At 44.7% G+C, this 27206-nt stretch overlaps 1 protein-coding gene across 1 annotated transcript; it reads left to right on the forward strand.

Annotated features, from left to right (window-relative positions):
- Positions 1-234: 234 nt before the first annotated feature.
- LOC101438083 (tumor necrosis factor receptor superfamily member 10A) lies at positions 235-27096 on the forward strand. The gene is made up of 10 exons (XM_004452344.4): positions 235-508; positions 10234-10318; positions 13207-13320; positions 14035-14146; positions 15050-15123; positions 15211-15315; positions 15943-15974; positions 16308-16481; positions 18013-18088; positions 19112-27096. Exons 1-10 carry the CDS (start codon positions 416-418, stop codon positions 19471-19473), a joined length of 1227 nt encoding a protein of 408 aa, XP_004452401.2. The 5' UTR covers positions 235-415; the 3' UTR covers positions 19474-27096.
- Positions 27097-27206: the final 110 nt, after the last annotated feature.

A 27206-nucleotide genomic window follows, 5' to 3' on the forward strand; every position in this document is an offset into this window, starting at 1 on the left:
GCCCCGCCCAACCACTCGCCCAGGGTCCGCCACCCCCGGGCAAGGCTTTGCTCCACCTTTTTTTCTGCCTCGGGTGCCTGCGGAGGAATTCTTGATCAGAGCCGAGTGGCCTGTCCTTTGGCCACACCTTAGTCAACAGCTATTGGCTGGATTTCCGATCAGGCTGCGAATCCTTTCCCGGGTTGCGCAATCCAAAAACTTAGACTAGTGCCTACGGCGGGCGAAGGAGGGGGCAGTCGGAGCCGAGCGTCGGAAGAGTGCACATCCTGTGGAATACGCTGCTCCTTCAGGACTTAGTTCGCGGAGTTTAAGGCCCGCCGCGGGCCGAAGACCCGGAGCGCTACCGGACTTAAGGACACAGCGGGGCCCGAGCGCGCTGGACGCTTCGGGGGCAGGGCTCGGGGCCCCGGCCGCGATGGCTCCAAGGCCCAGGCATCGGTTCCGGGGCTCCAGCAGCGCGCTCTGGGGCCCCGGTACCCTCTTCCTGGTCACCTGCCACCTGCTGCTGGTGAGTCATCCCGCGGCGGGCAGGGGAGTGCTGGTGCCCAGGTCGCCCGCCACCCGAGGCCGGGCATGCCCGGGCGAGAAGATCCCGTCGGCGGAGTAGAGGCAGGACGGGGCCGGGGTCGAGTCGGGGACGCACCTCTCCGTCCCGCCCCCCCCACCCCGGGCTGCGCGACTGTAAGGGCCAATTTCAAACCCGATGGGGCGAGAGCAGTGACGTTGGTATTGCCCCCAGCTCACTGAGAAGGGGCCTGGTTGCCTGAAAGGGAGCTACAGAAAGATTCTTTTTTCTTTTTGTGCGAGACTGGAAGCAAGTCAGCCAGGAGACCCCAAACCATTACGGGGGGGAGGGGGCGGGTGGTGTTAGGAATCCCAGCTCCGCCCTTGAAAACTGTCCCCTGGGGCTTTCCAGCCGCCCAGCCTGCCTGCACCCGTGGAGCTAATCATCTTTGAACTTGAGCTCTTAAAAGGACTTTTTCAGTGAGGTCTAGAGCGGAGCTCGGCGCAGAAGCTCAGGCCGGCTGTAAAGGGTCCAGCCCGCCCTCCCCTGTCCCTTTCCACCGTGGTGACCCCTGTTCGGCCCCAGCTGCTTCAGTAAAATGTCGGGGAGACCTGGGAGCTGTGATGGCAGACGTATGAGGCTGTGTGGAGGGAAAATCACGCCACCAGGACTGGTGGCTGTCACTGTGGGTACAGTGCACGCCTCCCCAGCAGTGGCTGCCACCGGCTTCTGGGGGCACCGTGAGACTGACTTGCTGAGGTTGACGGCAGGGTGAGGAAACCGCGGGGCCCAGCGAGGAAACGTGCCTGGGCTGGGATTAAACTCAAGCCTGGAGAGCAGGGCCTCTAGCGAGAGGGGAAAATAGGAACGACTGCTTTTGAAAAATAAAATACAAAGACGATTTCGGTGTTGAGGGGCTGGGGTTTGTGTTGATGTCTTGAATGCTTTCCATTGAGTGGTCTGTGGCTCCCTGCTGCCATTTTGCTTTGCTTTTCCCGAGGTACTGAGCCATGTCTCCCTGGCTTCCTGGCAGCAGCTGGGTGATGATTTGCCTTGGCGAGGTTGCATCAGCAATCCCCTTATTTAATTCTTGGTGATTTCTTTTGTTGAGGTTTGTTGAATTTCTTGGGCCTTGGACATTGTTCGGCCATAATTTCTTCAAATAGTCTTCTGCCCCCTCTCATCTTCTAAGGCCTCCTCCATCACACTTACCTTAAAATGTTCCATGTTGTTCCCTAGCAGACTGAAAGATCTGTTCACTGTTTTCTCTCTCTTTCATTTTGAGTAAATCCTATTGCTCTATCTTCAAGTTCATTTATCTTTTGCAGCCTCTAATCTGTTGTTAATTGCATCCAGTATATTTTTTATCTTCAATATTGTATATTTTCAATCTCTAAGAAGTTCCGTTTGATTCTTTTTGGTATCTTTCGTCTCTGTCCTCATCATGTCCTTGTTTCCCTTCCATCCTTTAGCATATTTATAAGATTTGTGATAACTGGTTTTTTTTTGTTTGTTTGTTTATTTTTCTTTTGTTATTTTTATTTACTTTTTATTTCTTGTAATAACTTTTTTTTTAAAGGATTTTTTTTTTTTTTAAGATTTATTTATTTATTTAATTTCCCCCCCTCCCCTGGTTGTCTGTTCTTGGTGTCTATTTGCTGCGTCTTGTTTCTTTGTCCGCTTCTGTTGTCATCAGCGGCATGGGAAGTGTGGGCAGTGCCATTCCTGGGCAGGCTGCTCTTTCTTTTCACGCTGGGCGGCTCTCCTTACGGGTGCACTCCTTGCGCGTGGGTCTCCCCCACGCGGGGGACACCCTTGCGTGGCATGGCAGGGCACTCCTTGCGCGCATCAGCGCTGCGCATGGCCAGCTCCACACGGGTCAAGGAGGTCCGGGGTTTGAACCGCGGACCTCCCATATGGTAGACGGACGTCCTAACCACTGGGCCAAAGTCCGTTTCCCTCTTGTAATAACTTTTAAGATCACTGTCCATTATTCCATCATCTGAGATTTTTGTTTTTATTTATTTATTTAGGCTATGGGGAATATTTTTCTCCTTTCCATGCCTGGTAATTGTTTTATTAGAGGACAGATATTGTGAATTTTACATTCTTGGGTGTTAGGTTTTTTTTTTAAGTTATTATTTTTTATGACCCTATCCTCACCCCAGAATTCCAGCCCTCGGGGCTGCAGCCTGGGTCGTCCCAAACTCTCTGCGCAGTTTGTCCCGTGGGCAGCCCCGCCACCTTGTGGTTCGAGGTTGAAGGCGCCATGGTAGGGTCGGGGAACCCCAGTTTTGCGTAAGCACACGTTCTGGCGCTGCAGCTGAACCCGGAAATTAGAGTAACGTGTACTATTTTAAAGTGCTGTAGTATCCTGGTGCACAATTAAGAAAACTGAGCATCAGTTTGATCCTTCCAAGAAAAGTATTTCAGCTTTATGTCTGGCCTCCATTGCCTATTTTGTGTCTAATTCAGATAAACACTAAGGCTGTAGTATAGTTAATTCCTTATAATGCTCGCTCATCTTCCCTGTGTCAAATGGAACTGGAAACATTCCTAGCTTTGGGGGAGCCTTGATTATTGCTCAGCCTTTTGATTTTCGATGGTTCTCATTTTGTTTTATTTTCTGATTAAAGCAGTTTTAAGTTTACAGAGAAATCATGCAGAAATTACAGTTCTTATATACCCTCTCCTACCTTACACACAGTTTTCCCTGTTGTCAGCATTTTATGTTAATGTGGTACCTTTTTTATAATTGATGAACCAATATTATACTTTTGACTGAAATCCATAGTTTAGGGAAGTGGATATGGCTCAGGAGATTAAGTTGCTACCACATGGTAGGTCTGTGTTTCAATTTGCGGTGCTTCCTAATGAAGACTGTGAGCTTATACAACAAGCTGGTGCAACAAGAGACACAAGAAGAAAAATCATAATGAGAGATGCAACAAAGCAAGGAAGGGAGGTGGCCTGGAGAATTAGGCCCCTCGCTCCCACATCAGAGGTCCTAGGTTCCATTCTTGGTGCCCCTTAAAGACACAGCACACAGCAAATGCAAACAATGAGGGGGTAGGGAGAAATAAAAAAATAAATCTTTTCTTAAAAAAAGAAAAGAAATCCATAGTTTACATTTGGTTCATTCTTATGTTGTCCTGTTCTGTGGTTTGTTTTTTCCATTTTTATTGTGGTAACATAGACATACATATACAACACAAAATTTCCCATTTTAATAGTTTCCAAATATACAATTCAGTGTTTTTTTCCCCTCCAGTGATGTTAATTCATATGTTGTGCTACTATCACTACCATCCATTACCAAAACATGTTGATCTCCCCAAACAGATTCTGTACCCATTTAGTATTAACTCCTCATTTCCCATCCTCATCCCTGCCCTTGGTAACTTGTATTCTAATTCTGACTCTGAATTTGCATATTCTAGTTATTTCATATAAATGATCAAGTCTTTATCTTTTTTTTTTGTGGTTGAGTTGTCAGTGTTCTTATATGTATTTATAGGAGTTTTGTGTATTCTGGAATTCTGATTTCCAAATATATTCTCCCATTTGTAGGTTGTCTTTTTTTTTTTAATCTTTTTTTTCTTGTAGGTTGTCTTTTAACTTTCTTGATAATGTCCTTTGTACAATTTTTTTTTTTGATGAAGTATAATTCATCTTTCTTTGTGGCTCATACATTGGTATAAAGTTTAAGAATCCACTACTTAATACAAGGTCTTAAAGATGTTCTATATTTTCTTATAGGAATTTATAGTTTTAGTTCTTATTTAAGGTCTCTGATCCATTCTGAGTTCATTTTTGTATATGCTGTGAGGTAAGGGTCCACCTTCATTCTTTTGCATGTGGATATCCAGTTTTCCTGGTAGTGTTTGTGGAAGAGACTATTTTCCCCAATGAGTAGATTTGGCACCCTTGTCAAAAATTAATTGGCCATAGATACGAGAGTTTATTTCTGAACTCACAATTCTTTACTTCCGTTGGTCTGTATGTCTGTCCATGTGCGTTTTGATTATGGTAGCTATGTAATAAGCTTGAAAATCAGGAATTGTGGGTCCTCCAACGTCATTCTTTTTTTTCAAGATGGCTTTGGGTATTCAGGGCCCCCTTGCCCTTCTATATGAATTTGAGGATTGGCTTTTCCATTTCTGCAAAGAAGGCTGTTGGAATTTTTATTAGGATTGTATCAAATCTGTAAATTGATTTGGATAGAATTGACATCAGCAATATTGAGTCTTCCAATACACGAACAAGGTATGTCTTTCTGTTTATTTAGTTCTTTGATTTCTTTCAGCATTGTTTTATAGTTTTCTGTTTATAAGTCCTTTACATCCTTGTTTAAATTTATTCCTAAAAAATTGATTCTTTTAGTTACTATTGTAAATGGAATTTTTTTTCTTGATTTCCTTTTCAGACTGTTTATTCCTAGTGTATAGAAACACTACTGATTTTCACCTATTGATCCTGTAACCTGCCATTTTGCCGACTTCCCATATATGAGGTCCTGGGTTCAATCTCTGGTACCTCCTTAAAAAATAAAATAAAAAAATTAAAGGGAAAAATACCGATCAATATCCCTCATAACCATAGGTGCAGAAGTCCTTAGTAAAACAATAGCCAATTGAATCCAGCAACTTTTTAAAAAGATAATATATCAAGCTGGGTTTATCCCGGGGATGCAAGCTGGTTTATCATCTGAAAATTAATCAGTGTTATTGACTATATTAACAGTGTAAAGAAGAAAAACTATATAAACATCTTAATCAATGTGGAAAAAGCATTTGACAAAATTTAACACCGTTCATTATGTTAGGAACAGAAGGGAACTTCCTCAGTCTGAAAAAGGTAATGAGGGGAAAAGCTACAGCAAACATCATTTGTAATGGTAAGATATTGAATGCTTTCTGGTGAAGATTGGGAAAAACACGGAGGGTGTTCGGGCTCATCACATCTATTGAAAACTGTGCAGGTCCCTCTAGCCAGTGCAGGAAGGCAGGGGAAGAAGGTACAAGACCAAGAAGGAAGAGGTGGAATTTTCTTCATTTTTAGAGAACAACTACTGGACCGAATCTAGCACATCACAGGATACAAGGCCACCATATAAAAACCAGTTGTATTTCTACATACTAGTAGGAAGCTATTGGGGAAGTAAATGTTAAAATTCCATTTAAAAGACCATTAAAAACCATAAAATCATAAACACACAAGATCCCTATAAAGAAAACTACAAAATATTGCTGAGAAAAATTAAAGAAGATCCAAATAAATGGAAACTCATGGTTTGGAAAACTCCATGCTGTACAGTCCTCCCCAAACTGGTGTATAAATTCATTGCATTCCCTATACCAACCTTTTTTTCTTTTCTTTTTTTGTCTTTTCTATGGATTTATATTTTTAATGTAGAGAAGTAGTCTGTTGTAACAAATGCTTGTCTTAATTTTTTTTTTAGAGAAGTAGTAGGTTTACAGAAAAGTCAAGCAGAAAGTTCAGTTACCCCCCTCCCCCCAGTTTTCCCTGTTAACATTTTGCATTACTGTGGTACCTTTCTTAGAATTGATGAAACAATATTATGTTGTTAACTATGACTCGTAGTCTACATTGGGATTCACTCTTTGTGTTATACAGTTCATAAAAACTTTTTTTTTATTCTGGTGGCCCATATACAACCTACCCAACCCTCCCCATCATTTTAAACACTTTCAAGTATACAATTGGGTAAAATGCCAAAACTTTTCCATCACTCCAAACAGAAACTTCAGTATCGATTAAGCATTAATTCTCAATTCCCCACTTCCACCCCTACCCTGGTAACCTGTATTCTAAAGTCTATAAATTTGCATATTCTAATTATTTCATATAAATGAGGTCATATACTCTGCCCTTTTTATCTGGCTTGTTTTACTCTATCTGCTGGCTCAAAGTTCATGTTGTCACATGTATCAGAACTTCATTCTTATTTACAGTTGAATAATATTCCATTGTATGTATATACATCATTTTATTTATCCATTCATCTGTTGATGGACACTTTTGTTTCTTCCGTAGTTTGGCAATTGTGAATAATGCTGCTAGGAATACCTGTGTGTAAATATCTGTTGACTCTTTGCTTTCAATTCTTTAGGTTATATACCTACAGGTAGGATTGCCAGGTCATATGGTAATTCTATACTTAACTTTCTAAGGAGCCACCAAACTGTTTTCCACAGTGGCTGTATCATTTTACATTCCCATCAGAAATATATGAAGGTTGCTTTTTTTTCCCATGTCCTTGCCTAGGTTTAATTTTTCAGTTTTTAAAATAGTAGCCATTGTAGTGTGTGTAAAATGGTATTTCATTGTGGTTTTGACTTGCATTTCTCTACTAGTTAATGATGTTGACGTTTTCCATGTACTTATTGGCCATTTGCATAAATGTCTATTCAAGGTTTTTTGCCTATTTTCTAATTGGGTTGTGTATTAGTTAGCCAAAGAGATGCCGATGCAAAGTACTAGAAATCCGTTGGCTTTTATAAAGGGCTTTTTTTGGGGGGTAAAAGCTTACAGTTACAAGGCCCTAAACCGTCCAGTTCAAGCTTGCTTTCCCACCAAAGTCAGTTGCTATGTGTTGAAGCAAGATGGTTGCTGATCTCTGCAAGGGTTCAGCCTTCCTCTCTCTCTACTACAGGCTGGCGTAGGACTTGACTGTCTTTCCAGGGCTGCAGGATCAAAGTTCTCTCCTCTGGCATCTATGGAGCTCCCTCTTCTCATGTATCTTCTTCTGTGTCTTCTTGAGTGAGTGCCAGTTTATATCAGCCCAACAATAAGATGGGGACTTAATTTACACTCTACTGACATGATCGAATAAAGCCCTTATCTTAACATAATTTAATCAAGGACATCTCAGCGGAATCTATTACAATCAAAGGGGATCACACACACAGTTTACAAACATAAAATCTCAAACTGCCATTGATTGGTTGTCTTTTTGTTGTTTAGTTGTAGTATTTCTTTTTATTTTCTGGATATTAAACCCTTATCAGGTATATGGTTTCCAAATATTTTTTCCCATTCTGTAGGTTGTCTTGTCTTTTCATTTTCTTAATATCCATTGAACACAGAAGTTTTTGATTTCGATGTTCCATTTATCTTTTTTTTTTTTTTTTGCTGCTCATGCTTTTGAAACCATTGCCTAACACAAGGTCCTGAAGATGTTTCCCTATGTTTTTCTAGTTTCATAATTTTAGTTCTTTTTTATTTATTCTATTTTTTTATTTTAAAATTTTCTCCAAAGTTGAAGAATTTTATGTATATTATAGTAATATAATTTTTATTTAGTCAAATTCATCAATATTTTATTTTATTACAAATGGATTTTTTTTTTAAACGAACTCCTCTCCCCCTTCCTTCCTCCAACTCCCTTAAAAACCTCAAATCTGTTTTGTATCTCTGCATATTTGGCTACTTATAGTCATATCTTTAACGATTTCAAAAATTTCTGTCCTTGTATGTCTGTCCTGCTTGTTTTACTGAAAAAACATCAAGGTTCTTCCATTTTACAGCATGTCTCATAACTCCATTTTTTTCTCATGCTGAAGAAAATTCCATTGTCCAATTGTACCACTTTTTGTTTGTCCATTCATTTGTTAATGGACACTTGTATTGTTTCCAGTATTTAGCTATTGTCAGTAATACTGCAATAAACATTGGTGTACATGTGTCTGTTTGTGACCCAGTTTTCATTTGTTTTGAGTCAAATAGCAATAATATTTAGCTTTTTGAGGAACTGCCATATTGCTTTCCACAGTAGCTGTACCATTTTATATTTCCACTAACGCTGTACTGGAGTTCCAATTTTTCTGCATCCTCTTCCAATACTTGTTATTTTCTTTTTAATTTTTTTAGTAATAGCCAAATTAAAATCACAATTAGACAAATTTTATTCACAAAATAAAATCACCACTTCATACTCAAAAGAATGGACCTTACTAAAACAATAACAAACTCAAAATAACAAGTATTAGTTCTTGTATTTACATCTTTGGTCCCTTTTGAGTTAATTTTTGTATATGCTGTGAGATAGGGGTTCATTTTCTTTCTTTTGCATGTGAATATACAGTTTTCCTGGTATCATATGTTAAAGAGACTATTGCTTTCTCAATTGACAACCTTGTCAAAGGTCAGTCGCCACAGATATGAGGGCTTATCTCTGAACACTCAGTTCAATTCCATTGTTCTATAAGTCTGTTCTCCTTACTCTACTACAGTGTTTGGATGATGGTAGCTTTGTAAGGTGTTTGAATATTGGGAAGTATGAGTCCTCCAACTTTGTAATTACTTCTCAAGATAGTTTTGGCTCTTTGGGGCCCCTTACCCTTGAATATAAATTGGGTGATTGGCTTTTCCATTTCTGAAAAGAGAGCTGTTGGAATTTTGATTGAGATTGCATTGAATCTGTAAGTTGTTAAGAATTACATCTTAACAATATTTATTCTTTTAATCCATGAACATGGCATATCTTTCCATTTCTTTGGTCTTAACTAGTTTCTTTTAGCCATGTTTACATGTACAAGTCCCTTACATCCTTGGTTAAATTTATTCCTAGATATTTGATTCTTTTTAGTTAGGGAAGAGGACTATCTTACTTATTTCATACTTATACTATCTTACTTATTTCTCAACCTAAATTGTTTTTGCTTTAACCTTTTATTTTTTCTTAAATTAATTTTCTATTTGAAAATACACTCACAATTAAAGAAAAGCTGAAAAACTGTAAAAAGAAAACTAGCTGCCAACCATGTGCACATCATTTGCGCCTCACAGACCATCTGAAAACTAGCTGCCCATATTATACACATTTCTGAATACTTGAGTGTGTATTTCTTTTTTTTAAGATTTATTATTTATTTCTCTCCCCTTTCCTTTCCCCTCCCCGCCCCCGTCTGCCCTCTGTGTCCATTCGCTGCATGTTCTTCTGTGACGCTTCTATCCTTATTATCAGTGGCACTGGGAATCTGTGTTTCTTTTTGTTGTGTCAGCTCTCCGAGTGTGCAGCATCATTCCTGGGCAGGCTGCACTTTCTTTTGCGCTCGGTGGCTCTCCTTACAGGGCGCACTCCTTGCGCGTGGGGCTCCCCTATGCGGGGGACACCCCTGCGTGGCAGGGCACTCCTTGCGCGCATCAGCACTGCACGTGGGCCAGCTGCACATGGGTCAAGGAGGCCCAGGGTTTGAACTGCGGACCTCCCACGTGGTAGACGGACGCCCCGCTTCCCAAGTGTGTATTTCTGACACACAAGGACATACTCCTGTGATTACAATACAACCATCATATAAAGAAAATTAACATCGATGCATTGCAACTATTTAATCCTCAGACCCACATTAAAATGTGAAACAACATAAACCAAAATATTATGGGTGTGATCTCTGGTTGTGCTGGTGATGTGATTTTTGTATTTAAAAACAAAACTAAACAGAAACAACTTGACTATACCTGCCTGTGTTTTCTGGAAAAAAAAGTGTTTTATTTTACAATAAGATAAAAGAGTAAAGGAGAATTTTTCAAGTTACTTAGCTTGGCTAGTCCCCAAAAGCAGGGGGACAAACATGAATTTAAAGAACATTTGAGAGTTTGGAGCTGGAGGCAAGTTTGGTCTTGGAGGTGGGAAGGGGTGTGGTATGCATCCTGGTTGCAGTGAGAGTCCAGAAGCCACTCATCTGTCCCCTTCATCCGCACAGGTCCGAGTGAACTCGGCACCAATCACGCAGCAGTCCGAAGTTCAGCGATGGATGCGTGCCCCATCGGAGGGGTTGTGCCCCGCAGGTACATTCTAGCCTTGACCTCTGCCCTTGGTACCAGCCTTGTCCTGGGCACCCGTTCTTTTATTCCACAGACATTGGCTGGTTTCCTCTGGGTGTCCGGCGTATGCTCTGCAGGGCAGAGGCCCTGCCCTCCCGCAGCTGTCCTGCTGGGATGGTATCAGGACAAGCAGGACGTGGGACAGGGCCGGGTAGAGCTGGAATGCAGACTGGAGGCTGAAATCCTTAGGCGGCAGTGCCAGCGGGCAGTGCGCCAGGCCAGAGCACACCAAAGGAAGGGCCTGCAAGTGTAGAGCTTCCGAGTGGCAGGAGCCTGGGGTGCTCGGGCCAAGGCTGGGGCAGCTGAGGGGAGAGGAGGGCGATGGTCAGAGGGATGGGGTGGGGGTCGGATCACACAGGCCTTGGGCACCCTGCGGGGAGCTCTGCCTTCATTTTACCAACAAGCCAGGTCCCTGAGAGCTTTCAGCAGGGGACTGGCATCTGCTTTGTCCTTGTGAGTGCCCACTCCTGGCTGGAGAGGGGGAAGGCCAAGGCAGGAGGGGCCGCCGTGGCTTCCTGGCAGTGTGTGGCTGTGGCTCTGGAGCAGACCCTTGTGTGCCCCTGATTATGTGTGATCCTCTGAGCTGGGGGCAGCAGGAGCCACCCCTGGGTGTGTTTTTTGCCTCACACCTGGGAGGGAGGAACCGATGGTCTCTTGGGCAAGCACTTCCAGAGCCAGCAAGTAGAACGTGTAGTCGTTGTTAAAATGCTTGTAAAGGATTGGCAGTTCGCTTTTGGAGGGTGGCATCATAGGAAAGGCCGCCCGTGCCCTTACCTTAGGAAGCCCACAGTGGACAGGTGTGCTTGTCCAGGTGTCAGAGCGCAGAGGGACGCCCCGCCCCAAACACGCTCTCAGAGCTGAGGAGGCAGGAGAGCTTCGGCTGCCTGTTGTCAGGGTCCAGGGGCCCTGTGGCAGAGCCGTGGGGACAATGGGAAGGGCTCGGGGCATTTTGGGGGGGCGTAGCTATTAACTCTTGCCCATAGGTCTTATGTGGGGAGAGGGGGGGGGCGGGCAGCCAGGACTGCTCGGGTTGGAGCAGAACCACCAAGGGTCTGGCGTGTCACGGTTAGGGCCCGAGAGGCACCACGGGGCTCATCAGCATGGGACTTGAAGTCCCAGTTCTGAGTGGGTCCCCAGGAGGACACGACGTTCAGGGAGATGGTCTGTAAAGGCGCTGAGGAGGCACGGCCAAGAGGGGGTGGAGAGGGTGTGTTGTGGAAGCAGGGTCCTTCCCAGGAGCGGTCACCGCAGCAAATGGCGCTGGATTGAGAAATGGAGTCTCCTCTAAATTTGCATTTCTGTTATTAAGGTGTAGTGTTCTTTTATTGTTGAGACATATGAATTCTTACAGGTTCCGGAAAGTATGCTTTTAAGTGTGATTGCTGTTGCAAGTATTTTCTTCTAGGTTGTTAGATTTTCATCTTTGTTGTGATTTCTGTCATACAGAGTTTCCATCTTAATTTTCATATAGTTAGCTTTATCCAAATTTTTTTAACAAATCATTTTATTGATACATATTAATAAAGCACACAGTTCATCCAAAGTGTTCAATCAGTGGTATTTGGTATGATCACATAGTTGTGCATTCATCACTTCAGGCATTATTAGAGCATTCTCATTATTTCAATAATAATAATAATAAAAAAGACAAGAAAATTCTTCACCTCTCAGTCTCTCTCTGTTTTCTGTGCTTATCCAAACTTTTATAGTTTCTTGTCATACTAAGAAAGTTCTATCCTCTTGACTTGTAAGAAAACTTTCTTAAATTTATTTGCAGTGTTTAATAGTTTCATATTTTACAATTACGGCACTGCTTTTCCCCGGGATTTATTTTCCCATGAGGAGATTAGAGGGGGCATCTTACTATTTTCCAGCAGCCTCCTTAGTTTCCCAACACCATTTATTCAGTCATCACATCTTACCAGTATTATGCAGAATCATTTCATTGTACATTCATTAAGACTATTTTAAAATTAGGTTGTGGTTTTAGGGTGCCTTTCAGTACTGATGAATGCGAGTCATGGAAAGGGCAGGTTGACGGGGGAGTGAGGTTTGCTGAAGGCAGCCAGGCCTGGAGGTGGGGGTCCAGCCTGAGGCTGCCCCCCTCGCCCGGCAGCTCCTGGCAGCTGGACTCAGGGCCTGAAATGCCCTTCTCTCAATGGCAGCCCGGGGCCCCTTGCTTTGGCTGACTCTCTGCACGCAGGATCCGTTTTTCCCTCCACGCACCTCCCGAGTAGAGGTCACAAGCTGCATTTGATGACTTTCCTCTCATTGTTCTATTGCTTCTGCCTGTTTGTTGGTGTGTTTACTTCCTGTGAGCTCATTCAGGACAGGGATCGCGGTTTCCTCGGCAGGTTTCCAGTGTCTAGGGCAGTGCTGTCCCAGGCATTAACCGTTGGGCACATGTGACCGCTGAGTCCTTGAAATGGGGCTAATCCATATTGAGATATGCTGTGAGTGGAAGAGTCACATCAAATTCAGAGACTTACGAGGAATAGAAAATGGAATATATCTCATTTTTTATGTTGATTACACATTGAAACGGTAATATTTTGCATATATTGGGAAAAATAAAATACACCGTCAAGTTAATCTGGCCTTGCATCCTTTTCCTTTTCTAATGTGGCTACTCTAAAATGCGATTTTACTGTGCAGCTTCTATCACATGAATGTGGGCAGTGCTGGGCTGGGGTGTGTGGTAGCTGCAGAGCTGAGGGGGCCGGCCAGATCTGGGTAGAGTGTGTGTTCCGTTTGGTTTCCACTGAGTGCCTGGAGGGGACCCTGTCCCCCACCGTGCCCCACCCCTGGGGACCCTGCAGAGACCATTGACCAGTTTTTCTCTCCTCTTCCAGGATCACATGTTGCAGATGACGGTAGAAACTGTACCCTATGCCAGAATGGTGTGGAGTACACAAGCCATTGGAATTCGCTCTCTTCCTGCTTGCCCTGTACGGTTTGCAAACCAGGTACCGATATGGGGAGCTTGCCTCGGGTCGGGGTGCAGGACGATGAGGGGGGGTTGTAGCTGGCATTGAGTCAGAAACCCTGGATTCCCCACACGATCTTCATCATACCTTGTTGCATAATTATATTTTAAGCTAAAAAAGAAAAAAGGAAACAGTCATTTATTATTGATTACATGCCATTTGGTAGGGAAAATCTTTTAAATCATTCCTGGTGTGGAGGCCAGTGTGGTGACAGCGGAGGAGAGGGCGCGGCAGCCGAGAAGAGAGCTTGGCGGACGGCTGGGACAGGGCTCCGTCCTGGGCTCCAGGCTCCGGGCTCTGGGCAGGTGCTCGGCCTCTCAGCCTCACTCCCGCAGCCTCTGCCTCTCCAGAGGGCTGGCCCCTGGGGACGTCACCCAAGAGCTCGTCTCTGTCAGGGTCCCTTGGGTTATCACTCACCCCCTGCCGCTGACTCTGTGATGAAATTCCTCCTCCCGAGCCTCATGCACTATGTGATGCAGCCTGTCCAGCTGTCCCGTGAGCGTGCGCAGGTGCCAGCACGCATGCCACACGCTTCCTGGACCTCGTCGGTGTAGCCCTAGCTAGAAACTGGCCCTTGGGACTACCTGATGACCTGAGCTGAGCTGAGAGTGAGGGATTTGGGGAGTGAAGAAGGGTTGAGGGGCAAGTCAGAGAAACCCACTCCAGCTCTCAAACCTTGTCCTTTGTCCCCAGATGAAGATGAGACAGGTCCGTGCACCCCGACTAGGGACACAGAGTGCCGATGTAAAGATGGCACCTTCCGTGGAGTGGACGTCCCGGAGTTCTGCCAGAAGTGCAAAACTAGGTGAGACCCAGGAGCCAAGGGGCTCCCGACAGCAGGAGGGCCCCAGAGCCACCCTCCACCCCTTCCCCACTGCTTCCATGGAGCCCTCCACCCCTCCAGACTGCCTGGGCCTGGGGGCTCTCCCACGCCCGGGGCAGCCGCTCCTCGCCCAGCTGCGTGTTCCCACCCTGCCCCCTGCGCCTCCCACTCACGTCTCCACTCACCTCTGCTGGGCAGTACTCAGGGCCACGAGCCTGCTAGTGGACATGTTTAATTTCTTCCGTAATCCAAAGAATGGATGAGCATCTGTCCTGGGTTATATTCATCTTTTTATTTTTTGTACCGAGGCAGTGATGAGACACAACTTAAACGTTCTTGATGTAGGAAGCAGGCCGTGAAGGCCACGCCCCACGCGGTCACCGCGAGGCCAGGTGTGCAGCTCCTCGGAGCTTCCCTCCAAGGCCCGACCAGCTCAGCCTGCCTCGCCCTCAGCCCCTGTTCCCTCCATAAGACTTGGCTTGCCCCTGTTGGTGGGTTTCGGGGGCTTGGGATGGCTCACCCTGCTCCCACCCTCTAGCGCGTGCTCAGCTGAGGCAGGCACAGGGGACGCAGGTGGGGGCAAAGGGAGAGTTGTACGAGCAGGGAGGACGTGGCTCAGCCGCGTGGCCGGAGGGGCTCCCTGACACCTTCCTGAGAGGGAAGCCACCCCCTCCGCTGCCCAGGAAGGCAGGTGGGCCGAGGGCAGCCTCAGGACCTTGCCCAGAACAGCAAGGGAGAGGCGGGGACCCTCCCACCTGGAGTCCCGAGAAGCAGGGTCTTCCTCTGCTGTCTCGCCGGGGACCTGGGGAGAGCGCAGCCCTTTTTCTTCTTCTCTGCCGGCCCTCGGTCACGAGCCCCCTTCTCTCCCCCTGTGTCCGTGCCCAGGTGCCCTGATGAGATGGTGGAGGCGAGTCCCTGTACCCCCTGGAAAGACCTCCAGTGTGTCCACCAAGGATCAGGTACCAGGGCCACCGGGGAAGCCACTGTTTCTAGGGAGCCAGGAACCCGCGACCTGGGGTCTCCTGCCTCTCCCTCTCCTCCCTCAGGTGGTCAGACCATCATGATCGTGATCGGATGTGTAGTCGGCCTGATTCTCGTGGGCCTGATTGTCACGTGCCTGCTGGTCCTATGGAAGAAGGGCACCCGTCCAGGTGAGGGGAAGGAGGGGGCAGGAGGCGGGGCTCCAGGGCCACCTGCGGCCGCGTCCCTGGCTCAGCTTTATTTCCGGTGGACAGAAATGCCCTCCACTCTGCCTGCCAAGTGCCACTGGTCTCCAAGACCCAGATCTGCTCTTGACCCTGCCATCACCGCCCCCCCCACCCCCGTCTCCCTGGGGTGGGGCCCTCTTCCCACCCCACCTGCACCCCACATGGGGCCTGGATCCCACCCAGCCCTCGCCATGGCCATCGGGGCCGCCTCCCCTCCCTGCCAGTCTCCACGGATGGGCCTGTCAGCTCAGAGCGGCCGTCGCCTCCCTGGATGGGTGACGCGTCAAGAGGAGGGGAGGGCTCAGGGTTTTAGGAGCAGAAGCAGGAGAGTTTCATACGGGCTATTTCCTTTACTTCCGCTTGGTCTCTCTGCCCCTGAGGCTTCCCCGAGTTGGGACTGGTCCCTTCTCGACCTCCCCCGTCCTGCCTCCTGTCCCAGGTGCTCGTTGTCTCTTTTGAGCCCCGGGTGATGCCCCCAGCCTCCCTGCCCTTGTGAATGGGGGGTAAGGGGGGGGGCACAGGGACCTCCCCTCCCATTCACTCCCTAAAGGAAACCCTCTTCTCTTCTAGGCTGTGGAGAGGAGTCCAAGTGCCTGGCGAGAGTGAGTTGTCCGTCCCTCTCCTGGCGGGTCCCGGGGCCCCTGAATTTCTCCTGTGCTCCTCTCCCCTGGGGTGGCTCTGGGTGGCTGTAAGAGGCCAAGGGCGCAGCCATGCCCTTCCTGCTGCTTATGAGACTCGCCCTGCTCCTGGGACTGGGGTGGGTGGCAGCCGAGGGTAGGAAGCCCCCCAGGGCAGCACCACGTCGCGGCGCCAGCAGCAGAGGCCTGGGCATGGGGAGCCTGTGCCACCCCGAGGGGCACCCCTGGGAGCGGGGGGATGGCAGGTCGAAAGCGCCACAGCCCGGGGTTCTGAGCCGAGGTCTTTGCCTTCCCAAGGTCATATTCTGTTGGAGTTTCTCCAGAGGGCGGGAGGCTCAGGACAATGCCACCAACCAGATGCTGAGCGACTCGCTGTCCACCCTGGACTCTGCGCAGGGAAACCAAGGCCAGGAGAAGGCAGACCTGCCGGAAGCCGCCGCCCAGATCCCCGGGGAAGGGGAGCCTCTCCTAGTGAGGGGGTGGGCCGGGTGCTCCTGGGAGGGTGGGAGGGGTGACGTGGGGATGGGGTGGGGGGAGGGCCAGAAGCGGGAGTGAACCATCAGCGCAGGGTCCAGAGCTCACCGGACCGGACGGAACAGATGACAGTTCTACGGCCGTTCTCCTTTTTATGCTCTCTTGTGCTCAGTGTTCTCTACAGAACCTAGAAAAATGGGCACTCCTTGTTCGTTGAATGCCTAAGGGCTGCATGATATCCAGATTTGTGATTACAACGTAGTCTTGGAATTTTTCCCTCGTGATTTTATAAACTTCAAATTCTTGAAATTATTATAATGATGGTATTTGAAAAGGAATCAGCCTAGGTGTCTGGGACCATGTTGGATGAGTGGCATCTACAGATGTAGATTCTCTGCGTCAATGTGTAGAAGTACTTTTTACTGTACACCCATTCACACCCCCCCCCAGTCACCCAGTTTTGTCTCCTATCAAGATTTTATCAGTTTTAATCTGGCATTGAGTGTTCCACTGTGTAAAAAGCACAGTGATAACAAAAATGATTGATTTAAATAATGAATTTTTCTGTTTATTGATTTATGTTTCACATATTTATTGACTTTTTTCATCACTCTCTTTTTTAATTGACCCCTTATGGTTTTGTATTGTCTCAGAATCTTTCTAGAAGACATGGCCTGGCCTCCTTGCATTTTCCCTTATATAAATTATACATTCTTAATTCTTTGTTTGTCTTTTTATTTTGTCCGCTATTTCAATGTAACATTGTTTTACTTCCTTTTTAATTAAATCTCTTGATAAATTAATTTTCTTATTGTTTATAAGCTTAGAAAATCCTTCCCCCAACCTAGGATAGAACAAACTACTCTACTTCTTTCTTAGGTAGAGTTTATTTTTAGTGTTTTTTGGTATCATTTAGCTATATAATTTCAAGGAAATTTGTTTTGTGAAACAGTGTGAGGAGCTACCCGAATTATTCTGAGTAACTTTCTCATTTCTCAGATTTTGAGTTTCATTTTACCAAGTGCCTTTTCAACCTCCATTGGACAATTTGATGTTTTGTTTTCTTTTATTTAGTGTGCTGATATATCATTATTAGTAAGGCATTCTTTGTATTTTTGGAATAAACTCTACTTGAAATATTCCAAAGTGCCCTCATATATTCTCCTATTTGAATCTCATAAAAAAGAGAAAGTGCTGTTCCCTGTTTGGAGCTGGTAGATATTGACTAGGTGTGGCTGCGGGGAACTTTCTGGACTGGAACTCTGTCTGATTTGGGTGATGGTTATGCACGGCACTGGGGTGGAACACTTGAGAACTGCGCGGATGATGGCATGTAGCTTAGGCCTTAGTGAGAAACTGCAGACAAAGCCTGCGCGGGGTCGCAGGTTGGGTTTTAACTCTGTTACCATCAGACCCCGAGACAGTACGTGGGGTGCCCCAAGGCTCACAGCTCGCCGGTTGTCGGAGTCAGTTCTGGAATCCAGGACTCTTGCTTAGGATCAAGGATATTCTCTGCTGTATTTTGCAGGACCAGAAGAAGGACCAAAAGCCTCAGAGGAGAAAGATGGTGCTGGTTGTAGTGAATGGTGCAGACCCCAGTGAAAGTAAGCATTTGTCTCTTGCGGAGGGCATGCGGGCAGCCGGGGCTGTGTCCTCACTGCTGTCCCCACCGCTGCCTGCGGCCCAGCAGTGCGTGGGATGTGGGAAGCAGGGCCACTTACGCTAATGGTTCTTGGACCACCCACCCTAAATCTTCTCCCCACCTGTCTTTCTCCCCCTCCACCCTACCTACACTGTACCCTAAAACTGTTCTCCAGCTCTATGTCCTTGCCTTCTGCCATCATTCTCCCCACTTCCCTTGTGGACCAGGGCCTAGAGTGAGCCAACCCTGACGGCCTCTCCGGGACTGTGCTATGTGGCAGCCACCAGCTCTGCCCTGTTTCTAAGTCGAATTTGAGTACTGTTAAGTGTACACTACACTGCAGATTTCAAAGATGTAGTGCAAAAAGAATGTAAGTAGTTCTTCGTAATATTTGATTATTGGTTATATGTTAAACCAATAATATTTTTGATTGTTACTGAAAATGTATTTTTAAACAATATCACAGTTTCTTTTTAATTTTTTAATGCAGCTGTTATAAAATATAAAATTGTGTTTATGGCTCCTCTTATAGTTTCATTGGGCGGAGGTGTCCAGTGTCTTTTACACCCATCTCATTCATTCGCCACCACTGTGCCCTGAGATGGGGGAGATTTGGCTCTTTCTATAGGCTTGATTGGTCCTGGGTTCATTTGCCCCCCACCCCCTCCAGCTTTGCCCCAGGGTCAGTGAGCCCAAGCTGGGTGTGGCTTGCTTTCTCTGTAGCTGCCCTGCTTGCTGCCCTGGAGAGCTACCCGCCTGCGAGGCAGGATTCTCTCTTGACCTTGCCTAACCCACAGTGCCTCGGGCTTGATCGAGCTCTGATGCCCTGTTGATGGGGAAGCAGGTTGGGAGCCTTGGAGCAGGTTTCCCACAGTACGGGGGTCATTGAGTTCCACCCTTGGGTTCTAGGCCTGATGGAGGATCCTCTGTCCTTTCTGGAGGGCGCTCTGACCCAACTTCTGTCTCTGACTTTTCTCCCACGTAGCGCTGAGGTTGTCCTTCAGCTACTTCACCCACCGAGTGCCGATTAACTCCTGGACTCCATTCATGCGGCTGGTGGGCCTGACTGACAACGAGGTGGAAGTGGCCAAGAAGAAAGCGGGGTCCTGCGAGGACGAACTGTATGAAATGCTGAGCAGGTGGCTGAGGACAATGGGGCGGGATGCCTCAGTCAACACACTGCTGTGCGCCTTGGAAAGACGGGGGGAGAGAGAGGCGATGGAGAAAATTCAGGACGACCTGGTGAACTCCGGACTGTACGTCTACCAAGAATGCGGGACAGACAGCCTGTGCTGTGAGCCTGGGGATGAAAATACTGCTTCTGGAAATCAGAGTTTTGCTCATTGAACTTCATTGCTAGAAACAGAAAACATCTGGATACGGTCCTGGAATAAACAGTTCAAATCTCACATGAATGGTACCTAAGGAAACTCTGTCATCCAATGTCATCTCATGATTCGAATGTTCTCAAGCATCTACTCTGCAATGAGAGTTGGTTTTTTCATTTGTTTGGTTTGTTTTTAGGAGGTACCAGAGATTGAATCCAGGACCTCAAACATGATAAGCAGGTGCTCAACCACTAGAGCTACGTCTCTCCCCTAATAGAAATTATTTTTACGAGTGTTATATTTATTTTCGGTTGTTAATATTGAAGCTAAAGCTTCGCTCCTTTTCCTTAATTATTTTAAAAAGTGTTATTTTTTGAAAGTTTTTCATAATGACAGGTGTAGTTATGTCATATCTATTACTTAATGCGATAAGATAAGTGTTTTTATGTTGTATCCGATAATAAGCTCCTGGAAAAATGATGAATTCGGTTGTGTTCCTGGGTTACCTGTTTGTGAGCAGATAGCCAAGAAATCTGAAGAAATGTAAGGGGGAGGAGGAGCACACCCAACTCTGCTGGTTGCACTGCCTGGTACATTCCCCGTGTATGCACTTTGTGACAGACGACTTCTAGATGGAGCAGGCTTTTAAACGTGACAGTTTTACAAGAATATGGTTTTTAAAACGAATTTATAGGTAGCGTATAGGTATAAATAGTTTAATTTAATAGGCATTAAAGAAACAGTGTCTGTGAGAAGCCCGGGTCTCCTGTATTCCTGGACGGGGCAGGCCGCTTGGGGTCCTTGACCTCTGCGGAAGGGGCGGGGAGAGTAGCAGTGGTAAAGCTGAGATGGCAAAGAGGGTTTACAGCTTGCGCTGGCCTAACAGAGGCCAGTGGCTCTTCCCCGGCACCCCTGAAACTGGAGCCCATCTGGGTTCAGGGGAGAGAGGACGGTGGTCTCTTTCCTCGGTCTGCCCTGAGATCAAGGAGAGAGTGGACAGTGCACTGAGTTTGTTTTAAATATTTACTAACTCAGGACTAGGTGGTCCCTCTCACTTCTGCTGCTCTGTGATTCTGAGCCCCAGTGTTTACTTCTGGGGTATGGATCGCATATTTGAGGACCCCTCTGTGAACATCTGACTTTAGCCAAAAGAGCACCTCACGAACAACCACTTTTGACCTACTGTGATGACGGTCGCTGAAACGGCTGATGCATTAGGGCTTTGTGGTTTTTTGATTTTGTCTTATTTTTTAAAATCCTCAGTAACCATTTTGATTCTCCTTCGGGCAAAACTTTCTCCATGGCATCCAATCACCACGTTAGCAGTTCTGGGGGTTTAAATTCTTTTCCATCTGAACTCTTGTTCCAGGGGTGGGTTAGTCGCACTAACATTAGAATTGCCTGGAAATTGGTCACCTCAAGGGTATTGGCGTTTCGCTGGGCTTTGTGGGAGGGGGTGGCCGCACGGCTCTCGTGCTCCTCCCTCTCCTGCTGACTCCCTGGAGTCCAGCCATGCTGGCTGAGGGTCATTTCCTAGAAGACCACGGTTTTTCTTGTTCAAGGTCTTTGCATTTGCTGCCGCCTCTGTACATATTTTTATTTTGAACTTTATTGTGTACATTTAATAATTGAAAATATACACAATAATTTAAAAAGAAAAAGAAAACATAGTTGAATAAAAACGTAAGAACATAGAAAAATTTTTTGAATCATACAATCCGTTACACAATATTTTTGATTTGTAGTAACACAATCATACAGTATTTAGTCCTTTTGTGTCTGGCTCGCTTTGCTCAACATAACGTGCTCCAGATTCATCCATGTTGTCATATGCTTTACGACTTCATTTCTTCTTACAGCTGCGTAATATTCCATGGTGTGAATACACCACAGTTTGTTTATCCATTCATCTGTTGCTGGGGACCTGGGTTGTTTTCCAGCTTTTGGCAATCATGAATAATGACTCTGTGGACATCAGTGTTTAGATGTCTGTTCATGTCATTGCTTTCAGTTCTTCTGGGTATATACCCAGTAGTGGCATTGTATGGCCATGTGGCAAGTCTATATTCAGCTTCTTTAGGAACTGCCAAACAGTCCTCCACAGTGGCTGTACCATTCTACATTCCCACCAAGTGTTCCCATCTCTCCACATCCTCTCCAACAATTGTAGATCTCTGGCTTTTTAATAGTGGCCATTCTGGTAGGTGTGAAATGATATCTCATTGTAGTTTTGATTTGCATTTCCCTAATCATTAGTAATGGTGAGCATTTCTTCATGTGTGTTTTTTTGCCATTTGTCTTTGTTTTTTGGACAAATGTCTATTCTTTTGTCCATTTTTTAATTGGGTTGTTTGTCTTTTTATAGTTAAGCTGTAACTTCTCTTTATATGTTCTGAATATTAAATCCTTATCTGACAAGCGATTCCAAATATTTTCTCACATGGAGTCAGCTGCCTTCTCACCCTTTTGATAAAGTCCTGGGAGGTGCAAAAGTGTTTAACTTTGAGGAAGTACCATTTATTTTTTCTTTTGTTGCACATTCTTTGGGTGTAAGGTCCAAGAAACCATCACCTACCACAAGGTCTTTAAGAGGTATCCTCACATTTTCTTTTGGTAGTTTTAAGGTCCTGGCTTTTATATTTAGGCCTTTGATCCATTTTGAGTTGTTCTTATATAGGGAGTGAGATAAGGGTCCTCTTTCATTCTTTTGGTTATAGATATCCAGGCCTTCCAGCACCATTTGCTGAAGAGACTGTTTTGTTCCGTTAACATGGGCTTGATAGGTTTGTCAAAAACCAATTGACATATAGGTGAGGGTTTATTTCTGGATTCTCAATTCTATTCCATTGATTGATGTGTCTGTCTTTATGCCAGTACCATGCTGTTTTGACCACTGTAGCTTTGTAATATGTTTCAAGTACAGGCAGTGAAATTCCTCCCATGTCACCCTTCTTTTAGAAAGCTTTTGGCTATTTGGGTACACTTTCCCTTCCAAATGAATTTTTTTTTTAAGATTTATTTATTTATTTATTTCTCTCCCCCCACCCCCGCCCTGGCTGTCTGTTCTCTGTGTCTGTTTGCTGCATTGTCTTCTTCGTCCGCTTCTGTTGTTGTCAGCGGCATGGGAATCTGTGTTTCTTTTTGTTGCATCATCTTGTTGTGTCAGCTCTCCGTGTGTGTGGCACCATTCCTGGGCAGGCTGCACTTCTTTTCGCGCTGGGCGGCTCTCCTTATGGGGTGCACTCCTTGTGTGTGGGGCTCCCCTATGCGGGGGACACCCCTGCATGGCACAGCACTCCTTGAGTGCATGAGCACTGAGCATGGGCCAGCTCCACATGGGTCCAGGAGGCCCGGGATTTGAACCGCAGACCTCCCATGTGGTAGACGGACGCTCTAACCACTGGGCCAAGTCTGCTTCCCTCCAAATGAATTTTTTTTTTTAAAGATTTATTTATTTATTTCTCTCCCCACCCTCCTGTTTGTTCTCTGTGTCTATTTGCTGCGTCGTCGTCTTCGTCCTCTTCTGTTGTTGTCAGCAGCATGGGAATCTGTGTTTCTTTTTGTTGCGTCATCTTATTGTGTCAGCTCTCCGTGTGTGCAGCACCATTCTTGGGCAGGCTGCACTTCCTTTCGCGCTGGGCGGCTCTCTTTATGGGGCGCACTCCTTGTGCGTGGGGCTCCCCTACGTGGGGGGACACCCCTGCGTGGCACAGCACTCCTTGCCCACATCAGCACTGCTCATGGGCCAGCTCCACATGGGTCCAGGAGGCCCAGGGTTTGAACCACAGACCTCCCATGTGGTAGACGGACACCCTAATCACTGGGCCAAGTCCGCTTCCCTCCCAATGAATTTTTAATTCTGTAAAGTAGGCTATTGAAATTTTGATTGGTATTGCATTGAATCTATAAACAAGTTTGGGTAAGATTGATATTGTACAATATTTATTCCAATCTATGAACATGGACTGTCTTCCCTTTTTTTTTAGGTCCTTTAAATTTCCTTTAGCATTGTTTTATAGTTTTCTGCTTATAGGTTCTATACTTTTTTGGTTGAATTAATTCCTAGGTATATTTGAGTCTTTTAACAAAATGGAATTTTCCCCCTGATTTCCTCCTCAGATTGTTCAGTACTAGTGTATAAAAACATTACTGATTTTTGGATGTTTTCTTGTATCTTGCCGCTTTGCTGAACTCATTAGCTCAAGTAGCTTTGTCGTGGATACTTCAGGATTTTCTAAGTACGTGATCATGTCATCTGCAAACAGTGAGTTTTACTTCCTCTTTTCCTGTTTGGATTCCTTTAATTTTCTTGTCTAATTTCCCTAGCTAGAACTTCTAGTACAATATTAAATAACAATGGTGACAGTGGGCATCTTTGTCTTGTTCCCGATCTTAGTTGAAAAGCTTTCAACTTTTCCCCATTGAGTATGATGTTTGCAGTGGGTTTTACATATATGCCTTTTATCAGATTGAGGAATTTTCCTTTTATTCCTATCTTTTGAAGTGTTTTTATAGTAAAAAGGATGCTGGATTTTGTCAAATGCCTTTTCTGCATCGATTGAGATGATCATGTGGTTTTTTTCTTTCCATTTTTTAATGTGGTGTATTACATTGACTGATTTTCTTATGTTGAACCAGGAATAAATTCCACTTGGTTGTGGTGTATAAGCCTTTTTATATGCTGTTGGAGTCTATTTGCAAGTATTTTGTTGAGAAATTTTGCATCTATGTTCATTAGCGAGATTGGTCTGTAATTTTCTTTTCTTGTAGTATCTTTATCTGGCTTTGGTATTAGGGTGATACTGGCTTCATAAAATGTGTTGGGTAATTTTCCCCCCTCTTCAATTTTTTGGAAGAGTTTAAACAGGATTGGTGTTAATTCTTTTCAAAGGTCCTGGACTTTTCTTTGCTGAGAGATTTTTGATGACAGATTCAATCTCTTTAAATGTGATTGGCTTGTTAAGTTCTTGTATTTCTTGCAGCGTCAGTGTAGGTTGTGTATTTCTAGGAATTTGTCTATCTCATCTAGGTGGTCTAGTTTGTTGGCATATAGTTTCTTATAATATCCTCTTCTGATCCTTTGTATTTCTGTGGGGTCAGTCGTAACTTCCCCTCTTTCATTTCTGATTGTATTTATTTGCATCTTCTCTTTTTCTTTGTTAGTCTTGCTAGGGGTTTGTCAATTTTTTTTATCTCAAAGAACCAACTTTTGGTTTTGTTGATTTTCTCTTTTTTTTTCTCAATTTCATTTATTTCTGCTCTAATCTTTATCATTTTCCTTCTGCTTGCTTTGGGATTGGTTTGCTGTTTTTTTGTTCAGTTAAATCTTGAATTTAGGTCTTTTTTTTTTTTTTTAATGTAGGCATTCAGGGCTATAAATTTCCCTTTCAAGACTGCCTTTCTTGTATCCCATAAATTTTGATATATCGTGTTCTCACTTTCATTTGTCCCAACTTATTTACCGATTTCACTTGCAATTTCTCCTTTGACCCACTGATTATTTAGGAGTGTGATTTTCAGCCTCAAACATTTGTGAATTTACTTTTTTCCTGTCTATTACTGATTGCCAGTGTCATTCCATTATGATCTGAGAAGGTAAGTCTGGTAGGTCTAGCTCGTTTATCATATGCTCAAGTTCTCTGTTTCCTTGTTGATTTTCAGTGTAGTTCTGTCTAATGATGTGAATGGGGTATTGAAGTCTCCAAGGATTATTGTAGAGATGTCTGTTCCTTCAGTTTTGCTAGAGGTCGTCTCATGTATTTTGGGGCACCCTGGTTAGGTGCATAAATATTTATGATTGGTGGATTGTCCCTTTTATTAATATATGTCCTTCTGTATCTCTTTAAACTTTTTTTGCATTTAAAGTCTGTTTTATCTGTGTTAGTATACCTACCTCTGTTCTTTTTTGGTTACTGTTTGCATGGTGTATCTTTTTCCAACCTTTCACTGCTCTCATCTTCACACTGACCTATTGCTCTATGTATTTCAATTTTTTAGCTTTACATAAAAACCATGTAGAAGTTTCCATAGGCTCCACATCCAGTATTAAGCCTTGCATGAGTTTGGTCCCTTTGTTACAATTAAAACAATAGTATCATACTTGCACTATTAATTATAGTCCATTGCTTACATTAGGGTGTACAGGCCTATGGTTTCTTCTTTAAGAATTTTTATTCCAGTAATTTACATACAACCTAAAATTTCCCTCTTTTAACCATATTTGAATATATTATTCAGTGGTGTTAATTACATTCACAGGTGCTACCATTACCACCATCCATTTCCAAAACTTTCCCCCCAACCCAAACAGAATCTCTGGGCCAACTAAGCATTACCTCCCCATTCCATACCCCCACCCCTGCCCCTGGTAAACTTTGTCCTATTTTTTACTCTGAATTTACCTATTTCAATTATTTCATGTCTGTGAGATCATACAATATTTGACCTTTTGTGTCTGGCTTATTTCACTCAACATGCTGTCAGGGCTTCATTCCTTTTTATGGCTGAATAATATTCCATGGTATATATGTCCCACATTTGTTTATCCATTTATCAGTGGATGGATACTTGGGTTGCTTCCATCTTTTTGCTATTGTGACTAAAACTGCTGAACATCGGTGTGCTAGGACCAATGTATTTTTGCCTATCAGTTTCTACTCAATTATACTTTTCTCAGTGGACTTTCTTGACTGCTTGTATTAGTGAGCCAAAGGGGTGCTAATGCGAAATACCAGAGATTGGTTGGTTTTTATAAAGGGTATATATTTGGAGTAGGAGCTTACAGATACCAGGCCATAAAGCGTAAGTCTATTTTCATGTGTTGGAGCAAGATGGCTGCCGATGTCTGTGAGGGTTCAGGCTTACTGGGTTCCTTCCTTCCTGGGGCTTCTCTCTGGGTTCAAGGTTCCTTTCTTCCCAGGGCTTGCTTCTTCCTGGACTCAGCGTTCTTCTCTTCTTGGGGCTGGCTTTTCTTTTCTCTGGGAGCTTACTTCCCGGGGCTCCAGCTTAAGGCTTCAGCATCAAACTCCAACACGAAAACTCCAACATCAAAAAACCCTTAACTCTGTCCTTTGCCATGCCTTTTATCTGTGAGTCCCCACCCACCAAGGGGTGGGGCTCAATGCCCTATGACATGGCCCAGTCAAAGCCCTAATCATAACTCACACCCAGGTACAGACCAGATTACAAACATAATCTGACATCTATTTTTGGAATTCACAACTATATCAAACTGCTACACTGCTCATCTAATGTATCAGCCTGATCTGTGTCCGTCATGTTTACTTATGCCACTTTTGCTTTTACTGGAAAGGAAGCTTCACGAGAGCTTGACATTTCCTGGTTGTTTTATACAAATCCCGTTACAAATGGCGACCCTATCACGATGTATATCTTTAACTGTGGAGTATCCTTTCACGGTTCTCTCCAAAGAAAACCCCATCCTTAAAGAATGTGATGGTAATATCTAAAATACAAGGAAGGCTATGAAGTACAAAATACTTATGAATTTATAATTTGTGACCAAATTAAACATGAAGTTTATATGAGTTGTAGGGGGGGTGGGGAGTGGTGTATATAGAAACATTTCATGTTCCTAAATATATCTTTTTTAAAAAAGAATAAAAAATAATTTTAAAACGTGTGAGTTTTCTCCTCTGTGTTTTCCTTCCTTGGCAACCTCTGCCATAAATTCGGTCGTGTATATTCCCTGGAACTCACGCCATCTTTCTCCCTTTATGCCTTCGCTCTTTC

The sequence above is a fragment of the Dasypus novemcinctus genome, chromosome 25 (assembly GCF_030445035.2).
Source record: "Dasypus novemcinctus isolate mDasNov1 chromosome 25, mDasNov1.1.hap2, whole genome shotgun sequence".
In the NCBI taxonomy this organism is placed as follows: domain Eukaryota; kingdom Metazoa; phylum Chordata; class Mammalia; order Cingulata; family Dasypodidae; genus Dasypus; species Dasypus novemcinctus.